Source organism: Cavia porcellus, unplaced genomic scaffold (assembly GCF_034190915.1).
Source record: "Cavia porcellus strain 051 isolate PalLab524CR breed Dunkin Hartley unplaced genomic scaffold, mCavPor4.1 scaffold_26, whole genome shotgun sequence".
In the NCBI taxonomy this organism is placed as follows: Eukaryota; Metazoa; Chordata; class Mammalia; order Rodentia; family Caviidae; genus Cavia; species Cavia porcellus.
In genome coordinates, this window is record NW_026947509.1 from 50568654 (window position 1) to 50588017 (window position 19364).

Sequence of the window (19364 nt, forward strand, 5' to 3'; positions counted from 1 at the left end):
AACTGGTGAATGAAGACTTCAAAATATCACTTAGAGACCCACATGTGTAAACATGGTATCATCTCACTTGTGAGAGAAACGAAATGAGAAAATAAAATCCAAAATCTACAACAGATATTGTGAATTGAGAAGAAAGTGTTCAAAAGAAAAGAAAAATTTTGATGGGAGAAAGGGGAAAAGGAAGGAAGGGAAAAGGAAAAAATGTATATGTACAAAATAAGGTAGTTATACTCCTAGCTTCTCTTAGTTCATTGCAAAGAAAGATTTGAGCTGATATTGTTTGGAAAATACTTCATGCCTTTACTTTGTATTCTGAGTAACTACTATGAAGATAACACTATACACACTGCATTAATTATTATTACTGTCCTACTAGCCTGCTTTGAAACTCGGTTTTATTATTATTTTTTTCTTTTTAAAATAAATTAAAACTTTCAAACATGGTGGAAAAAATCCCCCCAGAATTCTATTATCTTTCACAGCTAAGATACCACTTCATACACTTTGTTTTATTTGCAGTTGACATACCGAAAGATTCACCCGGATATGAGGTCCATAAATAACTGCTTTGAGTTTTATAATTAGGAACCTGTTTCCTTCATCATGCTGCCTGTGCCACCTGCATTTTGTGTTCTTCTTGTGCTGGTGACCGTGCACATGGATGATCTTCTCCTGCACACACTGGTGTCCCTGTATGTTAACATCCTAGGCTTACTGTAGCTCACGTTTCCCCCAGTGGCAATTTTGGACACTGGAAACCTTTTAGCTAATAAATGTAGCAGCCATTTTCCATCTTTACCTTCTGTTTTGCTGTTGTGTCCTCGCTCAGCTTCTGTGCACGTCTGTTCCGCACATTTCTGCCTCATGGATAGCCTCCTTTCCCTCTCCTCTCTGCCACATGGTTGGCACACTGAAGCCCAATATAATAGCCCCTGACTACTTGTGGCTGTTGGAAAAATGTACCATGAGTCAGAGGGTGGTAATCACTATGAAGATAAATAATGTGGGCAAAGGAGGCAGAGATCACTGTGGGCTGTTTTATTTAGAATTCCTCACAGGTAGAATTCCTCACAGACATATGAGGGGAAGGAGGGAGAAGCCTGCATGTTAACCTGAGAAAATAAAGCACAGAGGAAAGTAAAAGGAAATATAATGAGCCCATAGTGTTAGGGGGTTAACGTGGAGACTGTGGGGGCTGCAACAGTGTTAGTCGTGGACCCCTTTAGTAACTTTTCTTTTACTTTTTATTTTTCTTTTTTACTTCTGAGTGGTACTTAAAGCTGAAGGATGGTTTTGAGCAGAGGTACAATGAGAACTGGCTCTTACATGGAAAGTCATCTGGTTAGCAGGACACAGATGAAGCAGGGGGAGAAGCATACTGTGCATTAGTTTCTTAGGGTTGGTGTAGCTCGTTAACTACATATCAATAATGAAGTTATGCTCCTTATGAAACAGTATTTTTTCTCTGTACAACAGTTGTCATCATCAGTATCTGCATTATTGACCCCATGCAATCTGTGTCTCAGAAAACATAATTTTGGTCAGGTACTATGGCTAGAGTAATGTAGGTATATGATACTTTGCCACTTACCAATATATATATATAATTATCACTATTTACTCATGTAAATGGTCTAATATCTATCTTTCATTTAGCTTACTATGTCTTTCACCTAGTAAGTGCTTAATAAAAGTTAAATCAGTTTTTGTATCCAAACATTTTTTTCTTTTATAAAAATATAGTTTGTGGTTTTGTAAGAGTATTCATTTATTTATTTTCCTCAGAGATATGTAAGCTTGAGTAGTGCAAGAATTGAGTTTTTCTTATTTAACATAGTATAATGGCTGTAAACTTGGTATATAATACATATCAAATGGGTAGAATAGCATTGGCATTATCATTGTTATATGCATTAACTTTATTGTTAGCAGTGGCAGCAATAAATAACCAACAGAAGGGAAGTCAATATTTATTTATATATTAAAAATTTGAAAAATGTGTACCAGTTGAACAGAATAGAGAGCCTAGAAATAGTCGCATGCTTGTATCATCAACTGATCTTCTCTAAATGTACCAAGAACATTTAGTAGAGTGCAGATACTTTGTTCAATAAGTGATCTTGGGAAACCTGAGTGTGTACATGTAAAAGAATGAAATTGGACATTTCTGTTGTACTACACTAACAATGGAATAAATTTAAACTTAAGATGGATTAAAAATTTAAATATAGAACCATACTTTTAAACTCCTAGAATACAAGGAAAGCTCATGGCACTGATGTTGGCAGTTATTTCATGGACAATAAGAAAATCTGTTTTTTAGGAAAATGATAAGTATGACTATATTAAACTGAAGTTTACAACAAAATAAATAACAAACTGAAAAGACAACCAACAGAATGGGATGAAATATTTGCATATCATGTAGCCGATGATTTGTTAATGCTACAAAATACATGGGATAACTCCTGCAAGTCAATGGTATAAAAACTAAGGACCAATTGGAAAACCGGCCAATGACTTGCGTAGACATTTCTCTAAAGGAGGCAAAGAAATGGCCAATAGGTTTATGAACAATATCATTAGGTAAATGCAAATCAAAACCAAATACTAAATTATTTCTAGCTTCTTTAGAGGGCTGTTATAAAAAAAAGCTGTTTTGCCAAGAATGTGGATGAATTAGATTTGCATATGGGGATGTAAACTGGGGGAAGCCATCATGGAAAACAATATGATTATTCTTCAGAAAATAAAAATAGGAGTACCTGATTATGACCCCACAATCTTACTTTTACTTATTTATCCAAAAGAAATGAAAAGAAGATAAAGAGAAATTAGCACTTGTACATTCACTACTGTAGTCTTTATCTGGAAGTGACATTAATACCCTTTGACAGATGAAAGGGTAAAACATATGTGATTATTCACACAAGGAATACCGTGCAAGCTTTAAAAAGAAGGGAGTTCTGTAATATGTGACAATATAGATGAACCTGGAGTAAGCCAGTCACAGAAAGACAAATACAACATAATTACACTTCCATGAGTTACCTAAAATTATCAAATTAACAGAATAGAAAATGGAAAAAAAGGAAAAGAAATAGAAGAAAATTAAAAAAATGAGATGATGCTTTACATTGCCTTAGAGTAGGGGCATGTGATGCTACTGATCAATGCACAACAAAGTTTTTTTGAACAAAATAAATAAGCTCTATAGATCTGCTGAGCGTTATTGTACCTATAGTCAACAATGGTATATTGCATACTTAAAAATTATTAAGAGAGTGGATGACACACTGTGTTCTTACTGCATACACCAGAAAAGAGTAAGCATGCAGAGTAATACATCTCATGACTTAAATTTATCTTTGTGGTTTTCATAGGTAAAGGGGTGCAACTTGAGAACATAATGTTAAATGAAATAAGTGAAACATAGATGCTTAAATCTTACATGATTTCCCTGATTTGAAAAACACAAAATATGTATACAGAGTCAGGCAAAAAATGTGCACACACTTCAGCCGTTCACTCTACTAAATAATGTCGGGAAGCTAATGGGCAGCACTCTGAGCACCTCTTGTAATTGTAGAGGTCAAAAATAACCTGTGTTAATCTCATTGTAACTTAACAAATTTAGTACTAAAATAGTTTTAGAAGTTTTTCTGTTCCTGATGTATACATTTTTGGGGGTCATCCTCTCTCTTTCTTTCTGTCTCCATATATATGTAATATAATATAATATAATATAATATAATTTAATATAATATATAATATATAATATATTATATATAATATATATAAAAAAATAAGAAATAGCGAGAAGTTCAAATCTTTCTCAATTACATATTCCATAATATATATGCTAACTTGTCTCACTTGTGCTACTAGTTTATCTTAGTCTATTGAAAAGAAAGTTTTGTGTTATCTTATTTTGTTTCTTCTTTTAAGAATTCTTTTAGTCTATGTCTTGTACTTTGAGTAACTATTTTGAGGATAATGATACACATTATATTAGCTATTGTTCTGTCATAATTTTGTTATGAAATTTTGTTTATTTTTTCATAACCAAAGACTCTAATGGGCCTATCAGAGGATTTTAATAATTTTCAACTTTTGCCATTCTTATTTTATATCTACCATTAACCATCCCTTGCCATGTAATAAATCGTTATAACATATATTTTTACAGTTTCATGTTCACTTATCTACATCAAAATGTATATGTTTTAACTTTCTAATTTTGACAAACAGATAAGCTTTTAAGCCCTCGTGTGTCTCTATACAGAACATTTCTGTCTGTCCATGAATTTCTCTTGTGTTCTTTCTCTGTTCATCTCCTGGTTTAAGCAATCACAGTTGTTTTTTTTTTTTTTTACCTTAGACTGGTTTCCCATGTTTGAGAAATTTAAAAATTGAATCAAAGAATATTCTTTTGTATTTATCATCTTATACTCAGCATGCAGTTTGTACCATGTTCCAGCTATTTTTGTCAGGGTCAGTAATTTGTTCTTTTTAATTGTCAAGTAGGAGTCAGCTAAATGGTGTATACCAAAGTTTCTTATCATTTTCCCATTGGATTCTTTCCAACTGTTTATTTTTATGAATAAAATTGCTAGTAACATTATGTGTAAATCTTTTGTGTGAGTAACATTATGTATAAATATTTTGTGTGAGTGTGAGTGTGAATGTGAGGGATTAAATTTTTGGAACAGTTAGTGGATGTTGAATTCTGTAGGAACCTGCCAGTCTATTCTCAACTGTGGAACGTGAGAATCCAGTTGCTCCTCCAGCTACCAACATAGGCTGTTGTTAGTCTTTTTTTTTTTTAAGCTTTCGGTATTTTAGTGATTGCATAGTGACATCCTCTTGTGGTTTTAATATGCATTTTTCTGATTACAGGTAATGCTTAGCATAGTTTTTGCGTTTATTGACCACAAGGGTAGCCTGCGTGGGTATGTTTGAGCCTTTTTCCTGGTTTTGGGTTACCTGTGTTACTGAGTTGTAAGAGTCTCTGTATGTTCTAAATAGAAGTCTTGGCCAGATAGCGTGAATGCTGGCTGCAGCTTGACTTTCCACTTTCCTCATGCTGTCTTTTGGTTAGCCGTGTTTAAAACATAGTTTTTGATGGTGCTAGGGATCAAACCTCAGGCTTGTGCGGGCTAAGTAGGTGCTTCACCACCGACCTTCAACCTCAGCCTTTTTTAAACTTTTTATTTTGAGAGTCTCACGAAGTGTTAGGCTGTCCTTGAACTTGACTGAGATCTTTCTTCCTCAGCCTTTTGCGTAGCTGGCATTACACTATCCATAGCCTGTTTTTTATTCTTTTTATGCTACAGCTTTTGATATTTTATTTGATGTACCATTGCCTACCCTTAGGTCACAGAGTTATTCTGTTTTCTTCCAAAACCTTTAAAGAGTTAGAATTTTATTTTGTCCTGTGGCTTATGAGTTCTTACGTTTTCTGGATAGTGTGAGGTAATGAGAAGTCAATTTTCCTCTTTACAGGAATATCCAATTGTTACTATACTGCTTCTCGAGAAACTGTATTTAAATCACATTGAATTTCTTTGGGGCTTTTGTTGAAAGTCAGTTAACCCTGTAAGTGTGGGTCTGTTTCTGGACCCAACTATTCTATTCATCTGTTTGCTTACCCTTTACCCACATCATGCTCTTGATTATAGTAGTTTTAAAAATGTCTTAAAATCAGATGGTGTAAAATTTTCAGCTATGCTCTTTTCAAGATATTTTGGCTACTCAAGATTCTTTGGTTGTTATATAAATTTTAGAATCACTTTGCCAATTTCCATGGACATGGTGCAATATGTAGCTTAATTTAGGAAGATTATGTCTGTGTTTTTGTGTGTATATGTATATATATGCATACATCGGAGAGAGTAGAAGACTGATACCTTCACAAGATTGAGTCTTTTATTTATGGGGCATTTCTTTCCATTCATTTGTTACCTTTAATATTGTATATTTATGAAAGTACTTAAAGTATATATTTTTCATACATGGGAACATCCTGTAGTCAGAATTGAATCTTGTGTTTATTGTGCTTCCAAGACATAGTGTGGTACTTGGCCACAGAGCACTATTAATATCTTGTTCTATAGTTAAGCTGTTAACAATTTTAGAGTGGTTAATTGATGAATTTTGCTGCTTTCATGGACTTCATTTTCTTTTCATGATGAGAATTTAAATAACTTCTGTCAAGCAAAGTCTTACCACATTTAGAGTATTAACTTCCTGTTTGGGTTTTTATATTTTAAGAAAATACAACACAGAGCGGAAAGAGTCTATTGAGCACCTTTCATATTTGGTAGAAAAACAGACTGAGATTACTAACTGCAAGAGCAAAATGTACCATTTAAAAAATAACAAAACATTCATTATATTACCTTATACCAAAAAATATAGACAATTAAAGAAAGTTAAAATTAAATGGCAGTTAATATTGAGGAAAAATAAGATACTTTTCTCAGGGGCCCTGAATTTCACTTAGGATACTCACTTTTTCTTAAAAGGTCAAAGAATGCCAAGCTTTTGTGAAGACCCATTTAATTTAATGACTTTCTGAAACAAACACTGTGAAAATAAGGATAATAATGAAGCCTATAAAATTTCATGCTTTAGTGTTTAGGTAATTGCTTGTTAAATTAAGAAGGTATTTTTTTTTCTGGACATGTGCATCCCCTTTTCCTTCTTTCTTAAGAATATAGTGAAAGTTTTCTTATAATCTGGTTGGATTTCATTTAGCCATTCAACAGTCACTTCAGTATTAAATTTAGTGGGCTAAATTAATTTATTAATGACTGATCAGAGATAATGAAGTATTTGGAACATATAATTATTATCAAAAATTGCTTTGGCTCACTCATGTTTGCATATGTAGAAAATATGTAACAATGCTGGCCTGCCTTGACGGGTTTTGTTTTACCAAATAAGAATAACAAAATAACTTAGCAAATTCATTATTAAATGGTCACCCCAAAATAATTACTTATACCTATTCAGTGAAGAAAATTGTTTCACCAGGACTATTCACTTAAAAGTAACTATGAAGGGCATAATGCTAAATCACGTTCATATATGTTAAAATGGAGTTTCATAACATAAGAATATGTGTATTTTAATATTACATACTTGAATTATAGATTTTAGTGTGCTGGTTTTCCGAAATGGGGTAGTCATTACATCCTCTTGTTAAGACAGAGCCTGTGTAAATTGTATTCCTTATGATACACAAATTTAAAGAGAACGTTTCACTGAATAACATTTCTTTTTACTTGTGACAGAATCTTGATTTTTTGCTGTATTAAAGTTTTTTTAAAACACAAAAATGTTGTAATAATGTAATGAGAAAATACTCTATAGTTTAAACCATTAATTGCTTGTTTGAATATTTTAAATCATTCTTTAATACAACTTTTATTTTCCTTTTCTTAAGCAGATGAGCAGCAGGAAGGTCATAATAGGAGAAGCATCACCATGAAATGAATTTAAATTTTTTTACAGAGTAGACTTCATTTGTGCAAACAGAAAGCCAGTCCCTGAAAACCAATTTAATGGTCAGAAAAACTTTAAGGTCTAATACTTCAATCAATTCCTATGCTTTCTTTCCTGGGATGAGCACAGATAGGTTTTTAAATGTGTATTAAAAAAGTGAGCTGATGCAGTGCTGCACATTTCTGGTTCTAGTTAAGAAACTTTGAAGCATCATTTTCAAGTATTTTTTAACCTATTGTGCGTTTACATTTGTGATAAGATAAACAAATTACATGCATGTTTATATGTCCATCAAGATGTTGAAATAAGATACTTTTAGTAGACTTGAGGTGCTCAGAAATTTTTTTATATTAAAAATGTACAATATTACTGATAATGCACTCTAATATTTTTTGGTCCACTAGGGGAGACTTAGTTACTTATTGCTACACCCTTTATTTTAGGAAGGCAAATTTGTTAGAGGAACTGAATGTCTCTTACGTTATACTAGTTAGTAATAGTAATGTCAGGTTAATGGTGGTAGTGATTATCAGTATCATGTAAGCCATTTTACTGAAATAGTTAAGTGAATAAACTTTGAGTTCCAGTCGAGCCATTTTGCAGGTGCTAAATCTGGTGTATACATATATTGCCTAGGATCCCAAGGTCACACTATGAAGGATGGTCTAGATTAAATATGATCTTTTTACCAGGCTGGAAATACTCTATTGAAGCAGTGTGACTTATTAGCTGATATTCTGGAGGCTTACTAGTATATTTTTATGTATGGTATCATTTTTGAGATAAACTTTCACTTAACTTTGTACTATAAAGCTGTAATTTGATGACTATCAGTATGTTCTATGGAAATCTTTTAAAATTTAAAAGCATTGCTATAAGATGTCATGCATTATTCTTTCTTTAAAGTGTTTTCATTATTCTTTTTGGTAACAGTTTATTCTGTACCTTTTGTCTGTGTTTCTAATAGAAAATAGTCTTCTAATTAAGTGAATTTAGGCAAGGTTCTTTGTTTTTACAACAAAATACCAACACAAGCACTTACTTTTCTGTTCATTCTTCTTAAAATGCCCTCAATTTACTACTTTGGGGATTCATGGAGGTAGCAGAGACTTTCTTTTATGGTCATTCTTCAATCTGGGGAAGGCCTTCCATGTGCTTTCTCTTGAGGGTTAGGATTTTTCAGCATTTTTTAGCATTCTTTCCTCTTACTCTGTATGTATAGTTGTCTTGCTGGAAATCTTGTCTGTTTATCCCGGGAGTCAGAGACTTCTGCCTGGTGTGATAAAATTTAGGCCAAGGTGGTTTCCTGTTCAGCCATCAATGGTAGAAGTTTTTCTTTGCCCTGTTTTTTACCATCCCTTACGGTGTAGGAAGGAAGTGGCACTTTGGATCCGTCCTACCATTAACCCTGGAAATCTGCAGTGGGCCCTCACTGTTAGGAGTCTCTCGCTGGTCCTCAGACCTGCACCATTCTTTCTCCTGCACACTTGGGGGTGGGCCTTGTACATGAATTCATGCTCCTCAGCTTTTTCAGTCCACTGTGCTAATCCCCACTTGATATTACTCAGTACTTAAAATTTTAGCTGATGTCTGATGTTCTTTTCCTTTGCCTGGCCATAGTTTGTATTCTGACATGACTGTATTTTGATTATGTGTTATTTATTTGCCTTGTCATTCAGCTCTTTGATAATTTCAAGGAAAATCGAATTTTTAATCTCTGTATCTTTTTGTGTTGTTAAGAGTGAGATAGTGTTCTTTGCAGATTTCTACATCTTAATTAGAAATGAAAATCTTTAAGTTTTAAACCTAATAATTAAATGAGTTTTTAAATTATCAATAGTGATAAAAGGTTAGAACTAGCAGTTTGCATTGGTAAAAGCTGGCAAATAACAAAGAATTTAGAATCATCTGATGGGAAAAAGAGTTGTCGCAAATATAAGGGACTTTTTCTGAAGAATCTCAAAATTATCTGGACTGAAAACATTATATCCTTAATCTGTTCATATCTGAAAATTAGACAGTATTTATATACTTTTTTAAAAAATTAGGTAGAGATTAAAACGATTCTAAACTGTTGATAGTAAATACATTACTCTTAACTATAAACTGCATATTTGAAGGAAAATTGCTGTTATTTTTATTTTTACAACAAAGTTTTCTTGGCCAGAAGCAGTATAATATCAAACCAAATAAAAATGATAAGATGTTTAGATCTTTATACAACCTCATGTTCAATATTATTTTGAAAATGAATCATAATATTAAGTAGAGAAGTGACAGGAGTAGTTCACTGTGTATCACATCCGACCCTCGTGGTGTAGGTTAAAAATGTGTAAAGAAAAGAGTGTCAACATCAAACAACCGCGCTGAGTAATCCACTCTAATTCACTCCAAAGATATTCCTGAACCAGTAGTTGGAAGATTTCTAACTGGGATTTAAATCAGTAAAAGCATGAACATAAATGGTTTTTTATTTATGGGTCATTGTTTTGCTAGAAATATCATCTTGAAAGACTTGTTAAATTGCAATCAGCTTGAAAACAGTAAAATGCCAATGGTAGGCTTTTGAAGAAATTACCTCTTTTTCCACCTTCCCTCCCTCCCTTCTTCCTTCCTCTGCTGTACGAGGAAGTTCCACACAGGGGTTTCACGCTGAGTTCTGTCCCCAGCATACACACAAGGGTGCAAAACTTTTTTTATTTTGAGACAGGGTCCCGCGAAGTCACCAAATTTCCCAGGCTGAGCTTGAACTTGTGATCCTCCTGCCTCAGGCTTCCAGAATGCTGGATCTGTAGGATGCACCTCTGTGCCCAGCTTAATTATTTTCTTTTAGTAAAGTGTGTGCACAGATGATGAAGCTAAATCTTTGATACTGTTTACATTAAGGTCATTGCAGGCCATGGATATGCAGCAGCCATTACAAAAGTCTGTCTCCAGAAGTTAGCATCTTGATTTTTTTTTTTTTTTTTGTGGTGTTAGTAAAATGGCAAGTAAAAAAAGTTATGATAATTCTTAAGTTTTTGAGAAACTTAAAGGAAATTGGAAATAGTGTGAAAAGTTTAGCGAATGTCCTGAATTACCAGGATAACTGTCATTTTTCAAATTCATTTTTATCATTGCTGTACTCCTTAAGTTATTTTGTTTTTTGAAGGAAAATACTTGAATCGGCAATTTTTTGTGCCTACAAGATTGCTGATATGAAAATCAAGTTGCTTACATGCAGGAAGTAAGCCAAGAGGATCGTGTTACTTGGGCATTGTTATTCACATGTGATGAAAATTAAAAATGTATCAGTAAAACAAAGAACAGTAGAGGTCATGTTGGAGACCACTACAAAGCGAAGGAGCTCTGAGCAGGATTTAGATTTTACTAATTGGCTTTCTATGTTTATCTGTGAGTCTCTCCCAGGCCTCCGTCCCTTGCCTGGCGATGGGAGCTGATTTATAGTAAGTGAACCTCTATGAATCACTGGTCCTGGCTGAGGCCTGTAGTGGCCTGTGAGGCCAGAGATACCTCAAAGGGCAAGATAAGGCCACAGCTGTGGACACTCTGGCTCCAGCCCCAATAACAAGGTAGAGACTGCAGCTGCAACAGTTACTCCTACAGTCTCACTTGTACCAGGTCTTCATGATAAGACAGTGCTACTGAATTAACTTGATTCATGACTTGGAGATGTCTTTGAAGTGACTCCCAAGGTCCTGCTCATTGCCTGCGCTTTCCTCAGTTTCTCTGCCCTTTGTCGTTGGTCCTAATATAAGTGGACTGATCCAGAGAATCCTTTGTCTTTACCCTGGAAGCCTCGAGCTTAATTAAAGGGGTTTGACACTCCTGGAGCCCTAAAAATCATACAATTTGCCTCTTTTTATTTATCTTCCCCCCTACACTCATTTGGGAGATTGGGGATCTAGGACAGAACCTGATCAGGTCAATTCAAAAAACGATTGAAAGGAAGAGGAGACAGAAGGAACCTTGGAAGAGTGGATCTGAGTTTTTCCTCCTGTACCACCTATAATTTAACTTACAAGAAGAAACCACAGTGACCAACAGGTGCCCATCGGCATCTGCAAGCCCAGTCCCATTCCTTGAACTTCTTCACCCACATCCCAGACACAATTTAACCATAGCCTCAGGTTTATTCTTCTTTAGAGCTGGATTGTACTGTATTGTATAAAAATACCATGTCATTTTCTCCATACTACGGTTAATGAGCATTTGGGTTGTTTCCAAGATTTAGCTATTACAAATTTTGTTGCTATAAATGTAGGTGCACACATATTGCTGTGGTATGATTTTTCCAATTCTTCTGGGAATATATCCAGAAGGGAAATAGCTGGATTGAATGGGACTGCTAATACTAGTTTTTTTGAGGAATTTCCACAGTGTTTTTGTTCTTTTATTCCCACCTACTTACACATTATGATCTCGTACAAATTATGTTGGATGTGATCCTTCCTGAGATTTACGTTTATCTTTCAAGTCTTTTGAATTACTCAGTACTGAATTTGAACTTAAAACTAAATATTTTTTTCAGAAAGAGTGTAGCAATAATTCTTAAAGCTGTTATTATTGCTAATTTTTTCAGCAAGGCTAGAGAAGATCTGCTGAAAACTCAGAAAGAACGTGATTTTCATCGAATGCATCATAAGAGAGTCATCCAAGAAAAAAACAAGTTAATTAATGACCTGAAAGAGTAAGCTGCTCATTTTTTGGTATATTTACTTAGGAATTATATAAGTAAGGTTACGTAATTTATGACAGAGTTTTAGAGAAAGTTATATCTTCAGCTTTTATTGAGCATTTAGTATATGCAGATACTGTAGTATATGTTTGAAACACAAGGATGTCTAAATTTAGACTTTAGTGTCAAAGACTCCTACTCTGTTGGGGTGTGTGCTGAGGGAGGAGTTAAACACAAATACAATGAAATAGTCTGAAGTGTAAATGAGAATAAACGGTCGGAGAGCGAAGTCCCCATCGTGCTTCGGCAGAAGATCTGTCCTATGCAGTCACCACGTCACAGAGGGGTGGTATGTTCATCAAATTGTAAGCACATGCAGCTGAGTTCAGATGTGTCTTTCAAGGGGGTAAGAAGCATATCTTGACCAAACCTGAATTTATAATCAACTTCAAGAAATTATTTTGAAAACATTAATCAGATTTACTTAACATTGCTTCTTTCTCTTCCTTCCTCCAAGAAACAAGATATGAATTTTGCAGTCCTGTAATAAAATGCTCACTTGTTTGCTTTAGGGCAGCGTTGTATCATAGAAATTTCTATGATGACATAAATATTCTAATCTGTGCCATCCAGTACAGTATCCACCAGGTATTATATCTCAAAATATATCAAACCTGAGAAATATCCAAATATGTTTAAAAGGAATATTTTTATAATTAATTTCATATAAAATATCATTTATAATTATTTCATATGAAATGCATCATTTCATATTATTTTTTCATGTTTTGTTATCTCAGAAGCCTTGGCATTAAAACCAAATTACCTGGTGATATAGCTATACTTGGAATATATTTAGATAACCATTACTTACTCATTTAATCTTTAGGAATAATGTCTAGTTCTAACCTCTAGGTGAATAACCAATGTGCATTTTCTACAGAACTAAAAAGCGTTCAGTAATGCCACCAGAATCCCCAAAACCCTAGTCAGTCAGTCACTAGTGAACACTTTTTCTAGTAATGATACCATTGCATAATAAATGAGTTGTACAGTAACTTGGCTTTGATGCCTGGCTGAGCTACATTTCGAGTTCACTGTGTCATATATTCCTAAATACCACAACTGTATATACACAGTTCCTTTTTCTTAACCTTTTAAAAGTTGACCTTGTTTTTTCAGTGATGTTCTCAGCTACTTTGATGATCGTTTTTTAACAGCATTTTTCCTTTATGCTAAGTATCTTCTCATGAATATACTTATTTCGAGCTGTTGTTACAAAATGTAGAAATTACAAACAGATAAATCATGAACTACTTAGAGAACATAAAACAGGCATGCACTTGCAAATTGATTAAACAGCTTATCTGCGTGTTGTTTCCTTGTTGTATTCCTGCAATATTCTGTGTTGCTAATTATTTGGACAGAGGCTAGTTAACCCAAATCTCATGCGTAAGTTAGTAAATAAAGAAAAATTTTGTTACCAATACTTTCCTTCAAAATTCTTCAGGTATCCATATATTACAACATATATGGTTTTGTGTCTAAAATTCTGTACCTGGATATGTCTATTAGTGTGTAATATTTAAGGATGTGTATACTATATAATAAAATGCATACATGCTAAGCAGGTTAAGATGAATGGAGGACAGAATTGTGCATACTACTATACATCATATTTATCACTGGGTCTTATTTGAGTATAGTTGAATTGATGCACATTAAAAATATATACATTATAAGTTTTATTGCTGTCATTGATTAAATCATTAATGTGATTTCTAAAACTCACTTTTATGAATATTTTATGAAAATGATTACTGTACAAAATGACTACTGTTTTAGTATTTTAACTGGAAAAATAAAACTTCCTTGCGGAGTATTGGAGGATTCTGTTTGGATCATGTCAGAATTACTGGTATAGAACTAGCCCCATACCTTGTTCCTAGACATGTTCTACAACTACAGGGAATAACAACTGGACACAGCACATGTGAGGCAATTGTTTTAGATGTGGGAAGACTGGCAAAGTGGGAGTTGTGATATTTAAGAGAAGAGAAACCTACAAGGTGAACAGCACAAAAGCCCCAAATTTCTTCCTAAAAACACTTTTGTTAGCTATAATGTGGCAAGATGTAACACAGAGAACAGTGGTTGTGCTGAGCTGAGGACCAGAGGTCCACACTGCAGACTGCAGGACAGTGTGATGTGCCTGAAAAAAAGGACTCAAGAAATATCTGTACTGGCTCACGTTAGTCTTTTCCCGAGTAACTAACTTGTGGAAGCATAAAACAAGAGAACAGTCCTTTGGAAGTGAGAAAAGTAGAGATTCTAGAGATTATGCAATGCTGAGAGATACAGGAGGAGTCTTTAGAGTTTGGATCCATTGTAGCAGGAATCTTACTGAATACGCTGAACACTAAGGTGAGACCTGTCGTAAACCATGCCATGAGAGCAAAGTGAGTCCCATCCAAGAACGAAAGCTATTTCAGATTTGTCCCCTGAAATCTACAGTGTCAACTTTGAAAAGATCAAGCTGATCCACAAGTACTTATTAAGTGCCAAAAAAATCTTTAAAGGAAGATAGCAAACATTCTAGTATGTTCAGCATACGATAAATAGATAAGTGACTTATTTATGTACATATTTATGTATATGTATATGTGCATATTTATGTGTACTTGTATATATATATATATATATATATATATATGATCAAGAAAATGTCCTATAAACAGGAAAAAAATACCTAGTCCACCAAAAATAGATAATAAACACTTCAGCAGTTTGCCATTCTGATAAATGTTTGGAAGGTAATGACCATCAGTTTGGGCACCTCTTGTGCTTCTACAAATTTTGCTTTTTCTGATGCATTTTTTGGTGTACTCTAGAAACAGAATCTGAGATGAAAAAAATAATAGAATTATAAGACAATGGCTTTAAATCAGCTATTATGAGATGCTTACAGTTGGGTGACTATAATAAGTGAACAGATGGGAAATTTCAAAAGCAAAATGAAACTGTAAAATGACCTATGAAAAACTCATTAATTAGTATTGGCACATTGGACATTGCCAGCAGAATGATCAGTAGCCATAAAGATAAGAAAATAAGAAATACTCAAACTGAGCCATAAAGGGATAAAAAGCTGAAAAGAAGTTAATGAGAGCCCCTGAAAAAGAGGTTGGAAGCAAAGAACAAAACTGGGGACAATATCAAGTGGTCTCTTATTTGTGTATGGAGTCCCAGAAGAGCCTGGGACTGCCCTTCCTCATTCTGCTCGGTTGTGCCAATTGCTGTCAATTCAAACGGCTTATTCATAAGCACTGAAATTCATCGCTGAACAAGTGCTCGGGCTAGTGAGCTAACTTGGAGCCAGACTTTAGCCCAAACCCTCTTTTTACCAGGTCCCTGTAGATCCCATTCTAGCACAGCGGTCTTGAAGTTGCCTTAGTTTTCTATATACCATTGTTAACCTGTTAGAATATCTTCTGCATTGTGAAGGTACTCATGTAAATGGCCATAGATAATTTTGCAGAAGAATTGAGGCTGTCATAACAGACGCTGTAGGGTCCTTCCTATACGGATCTCTATGAAGACAGTTGCAGGCATTTATTTCCAGTGTGGTGAGCTCTGGCTATGCTTTGTTCCAGTTCTTTTCTTCTTTTCTTTCTTTTTTTTGATAATAAAGTTTATTATATCTGGGCAATTACAGTTCAGTGGTACTGGGGTACTCTGGAGCACAGTGTAGGACACAACTCAGAGTTATCCCAATAGCCACTGAAAACAGCTGTTTAAATATATTTATAATTAAAAAAAACTTTTAAATGCCCTTTGTTTTTTGACCTGCAAATCAGGACCAGTAAAACAGGTTTTCGTAGCCAGAGATCTGATATAGTTTCTGAGCATGCTTGTTTTTGTTGGATTTGGTTTGGTTTTCTTTATAGAGACAGGCCTTGCTGTGTAGTTCAGGCTGGCCTTGCACTCAGTACGTGGTCTAGACCGACCTTGAGCTTGTGGCTCCTGCGTCAGCCTCCCAAGCATTGGTATTTCAGGCCTGGGTGACCAGTTCTTAAGCTGCGTCAGTCATTTATCTCAGACATGGGAGTCTGGTTAGAGCGTTAAATTAGTGGTTAACAGAAAATGCTTCAAGGTCAATGAGTTATTGTTCATCTAGTTTTAAATTCTAAGATTTTCAAATCCTTGAAACAAAAGCTGATAAAATTCTAAGGAAAATCAGACATTTCTACAATTATAATTGGAGTTTTACCCTCTTCTTTTAGTAATTATTAGGAAATATAAATGGGAATGCTCTGTTTATAGCCCAACACAATCAATTAGCATAATCGATATTCCTTGAATTCTGTTTTGGACTTTCCAGTGTACATGGAATATTTACCTCATAATATATCATAATGTATATCAGCCATCAAAGAAGCTTCTGTAAATCTCAAGGATTGATGTCATACAAACAATTTTTGACTACAAACAATTAAATTTGTGATTAGTAACAAAAAGATCTATGGAAGTTTACCCAATATTTGGAAACTAAATAACATTTAGTTTTGTCTTGAGTTAAGGAGATTAGAAAATATTTTAAACTGGATGCCTGAAGATGCAACATACCAAAATCTGTGGGATACAGCCAAAGGACCTTAAAGTGAACTGATAGCTTCAAATGCTTATGTTAGAAAAGAGAAAATTTTAAAATCAATGATACTATCTTCATCTTCTAAATTCTTAAACAAGAACAGATTTTTTTAAAGAAAGAAAAAAAATCAAATAAAAATAAGTGGTGAAGTCAATAAACTAACAAATGAGTAAACCTAAGAAAAAGAACAAAGATATTGGTTATTTGCAAATATCATATAATTCATAAAATGGATAATAAAATCAATAAATTTTAGTTAGGCTAATGATCTACTAATGTTATCAAGGAGTAGCCACAACTTTTGTGTATTGCTATTGGAAATATAAATTATGACCTGGTCATTTAACTCCTGTGTATTTAAAATGAATGAAGATATACGACCAAAAATGCCCTAAATGAATTTTATAAAAATGTTCAAGCCCAAACTGAGACCTTCACAGAAAGATATTAGATAAGCACATTGTTGAATGTACATATAAGGGAATGATACTCATGACAGAAAGAAATGAAGTGTAGATAACAATATGTAGCACACTAAGGAACAATTAAAAAAAACCTGTGCAAAATCAGTTTCTGAAGAGAATACTTCTACCATACAAACTACATGACTTTCCAGAATCTTCTGGGATGTTAGAAATACCTTGTATTTTGATAACAGTGTGAGCCGTAAAATATACATGTTTCTCAAACCTTCAAGTGTGACATTTAAAATCTGTGTATTTTAAAAATGTAAATTGTACTTGAACAAAAATATTTGAAGGTATTTTTAGATAAAACAGATTTTAAAGGTTGATATCTTCTGTTGAGTTGAACCACCTCCTGTGAGATACCAGACCACTTTTAATTCTGGTGTAACTAACACTTCTTGTTTAATCATACATTGTGTGTGGCCCTTGTCTTTTTCAAGATTGTTGTTAAATTGAGTAAAGGAACTGCAATTTTTTAATCTCAAAGAATATCAGCAATCTTTTGACTACATACTTGAACAAAGCCAGAAGTGGAACCCAGAAATAGGAAACCAGTTATGGCAAATTTAATTTCCCTTTCCCACACTTCACCCACCACGTCCAGGGTGCAATACAAGTTCTCTGCTGAGTAATACCTCTCAAGCTGTAGTGTGTTGATCTTGATGAGGTTATTAATTTTTATTTCTGAGCCAAAAAATAAAAAAATGATTGAGAGAAATTTTAGATATTAGGCAGCAACTACTGATTGAACTTTTTCCATTTGACATTCTATTGCATTTTTTTTATAGGTTGAAGTTACATTATGCATCTTATGAGCCCACTATTAGGGTCTTACATGAGAAGCACCACACTTTACTCAAGGAGAAAATGCTGACCTCCTTGGAAAGAGACAGAGCTGTTGGGAAGGTAAACAGACAACAAAAATGTACCTCAAAGCAATTTTAATCATTATGTTTCCTAACATCATTAGAAATATTTTTGAGAACGTTTAAAAACATTTCTATCACTTTTCATGTAAAAATTCATTTGAGAGAGGTAAAAAGTATATTGTTCACTTAAAAACTTGTAATTATTATTAAATTAAATAATGTTTTAAATGAAACATCAACTTATTGGAGATTATTAAAGTAAGTAAAAGAGAATACTCAGCTAGTGTGATTACAGAAATATGAGTTTAAATGCCAACTCTGAGAGCAAATTAAACAGAGCTCAGATTTCTTACATGTGAAATGTAACCACAAAGACCCAGCTTTCAAGGTCAGTGTGTAGAATATGAGCTACTAATAAAAACTGAAATTTCTCCTCAAATGGACATTTTTGTCATTTTTGCTCATGAGTGATACTCTTGTTCTTTCTTTGTACCGGTTTTTAGGTACATAGGTTTAGTTCTCTAAAAATGGTGAGAAACCTTTGACTTATATAAAGAAACAATATATATATATATATATATATATACATATATATATACATATACATATATATGTATATATATATATATACATATATATATCAGGTACATACAGCTGTATCATGTATATACATATATACATATATGTACATATATGTACTTTATTAAAACTGCAGCTATGGTTAACATTCCTTTATTGTTTTGTGGAGATTTTTCTCTTTTTTCCAGGCTCAAAAACTACAAAAACATGAATGATGATAATACTATTATTTTAACTTATTGTTAAGGCATGCTTTATTCAAGCATATGTTGTCTTTTCAGTGCAACTCAGCTAGTAAAATATAAAACTTCATTTGTTACAGTGTCTTTTTTTATTTTTGGTTTCTGTGTCTATTGTGTGAGAATTTTAATCTGTCATTGAACGTTTGAATTCACTATAAGTAAGGCTGAGTAAAATGAATTCTAGAATTACTTAAATTTTTATGGCATAGTGTGTTAAACTTTGAGAATTTCACCTCCTTACTCCTTTTCATCTAACCTGTGGCAGGTGCCTGCAGTCCTCTGGCTTGTTCATTTCTGCTTCTGCAGCTTATTCAGTGCAGGACCTACCACTCATCTGCCTTGGCAGATCTTCCTGGAAAGGGGCTTAAT

General features: G+C 33.8%; 1 protein-coding gene across 2 annotated transcripts in view; it reads left to right on the plus strand.

Moving 5' to 3' along the window:
• Spag16 (sperm associated antigen 16) overlaps positions 1-19364 on the plus strand; it is a 997476-nt gene that overhangs the window by 66277 nt on the left and 911835 nt on the right. For both annotated transcript variants that reach the window (XM_063237454.1, XM_063237455.1), the window contains 2 exons: positions 12092-12199; positions 18094-18211. In XM_063237454.1, coding sequence (XP_063093524.1) covers positions 12092-12199; positions 18094-18211 — 226 coding nt within the window. The remainder of the gene's footprint in view (positions 1-12091; positions 12200-18093; positions 18212-19364) is intronic.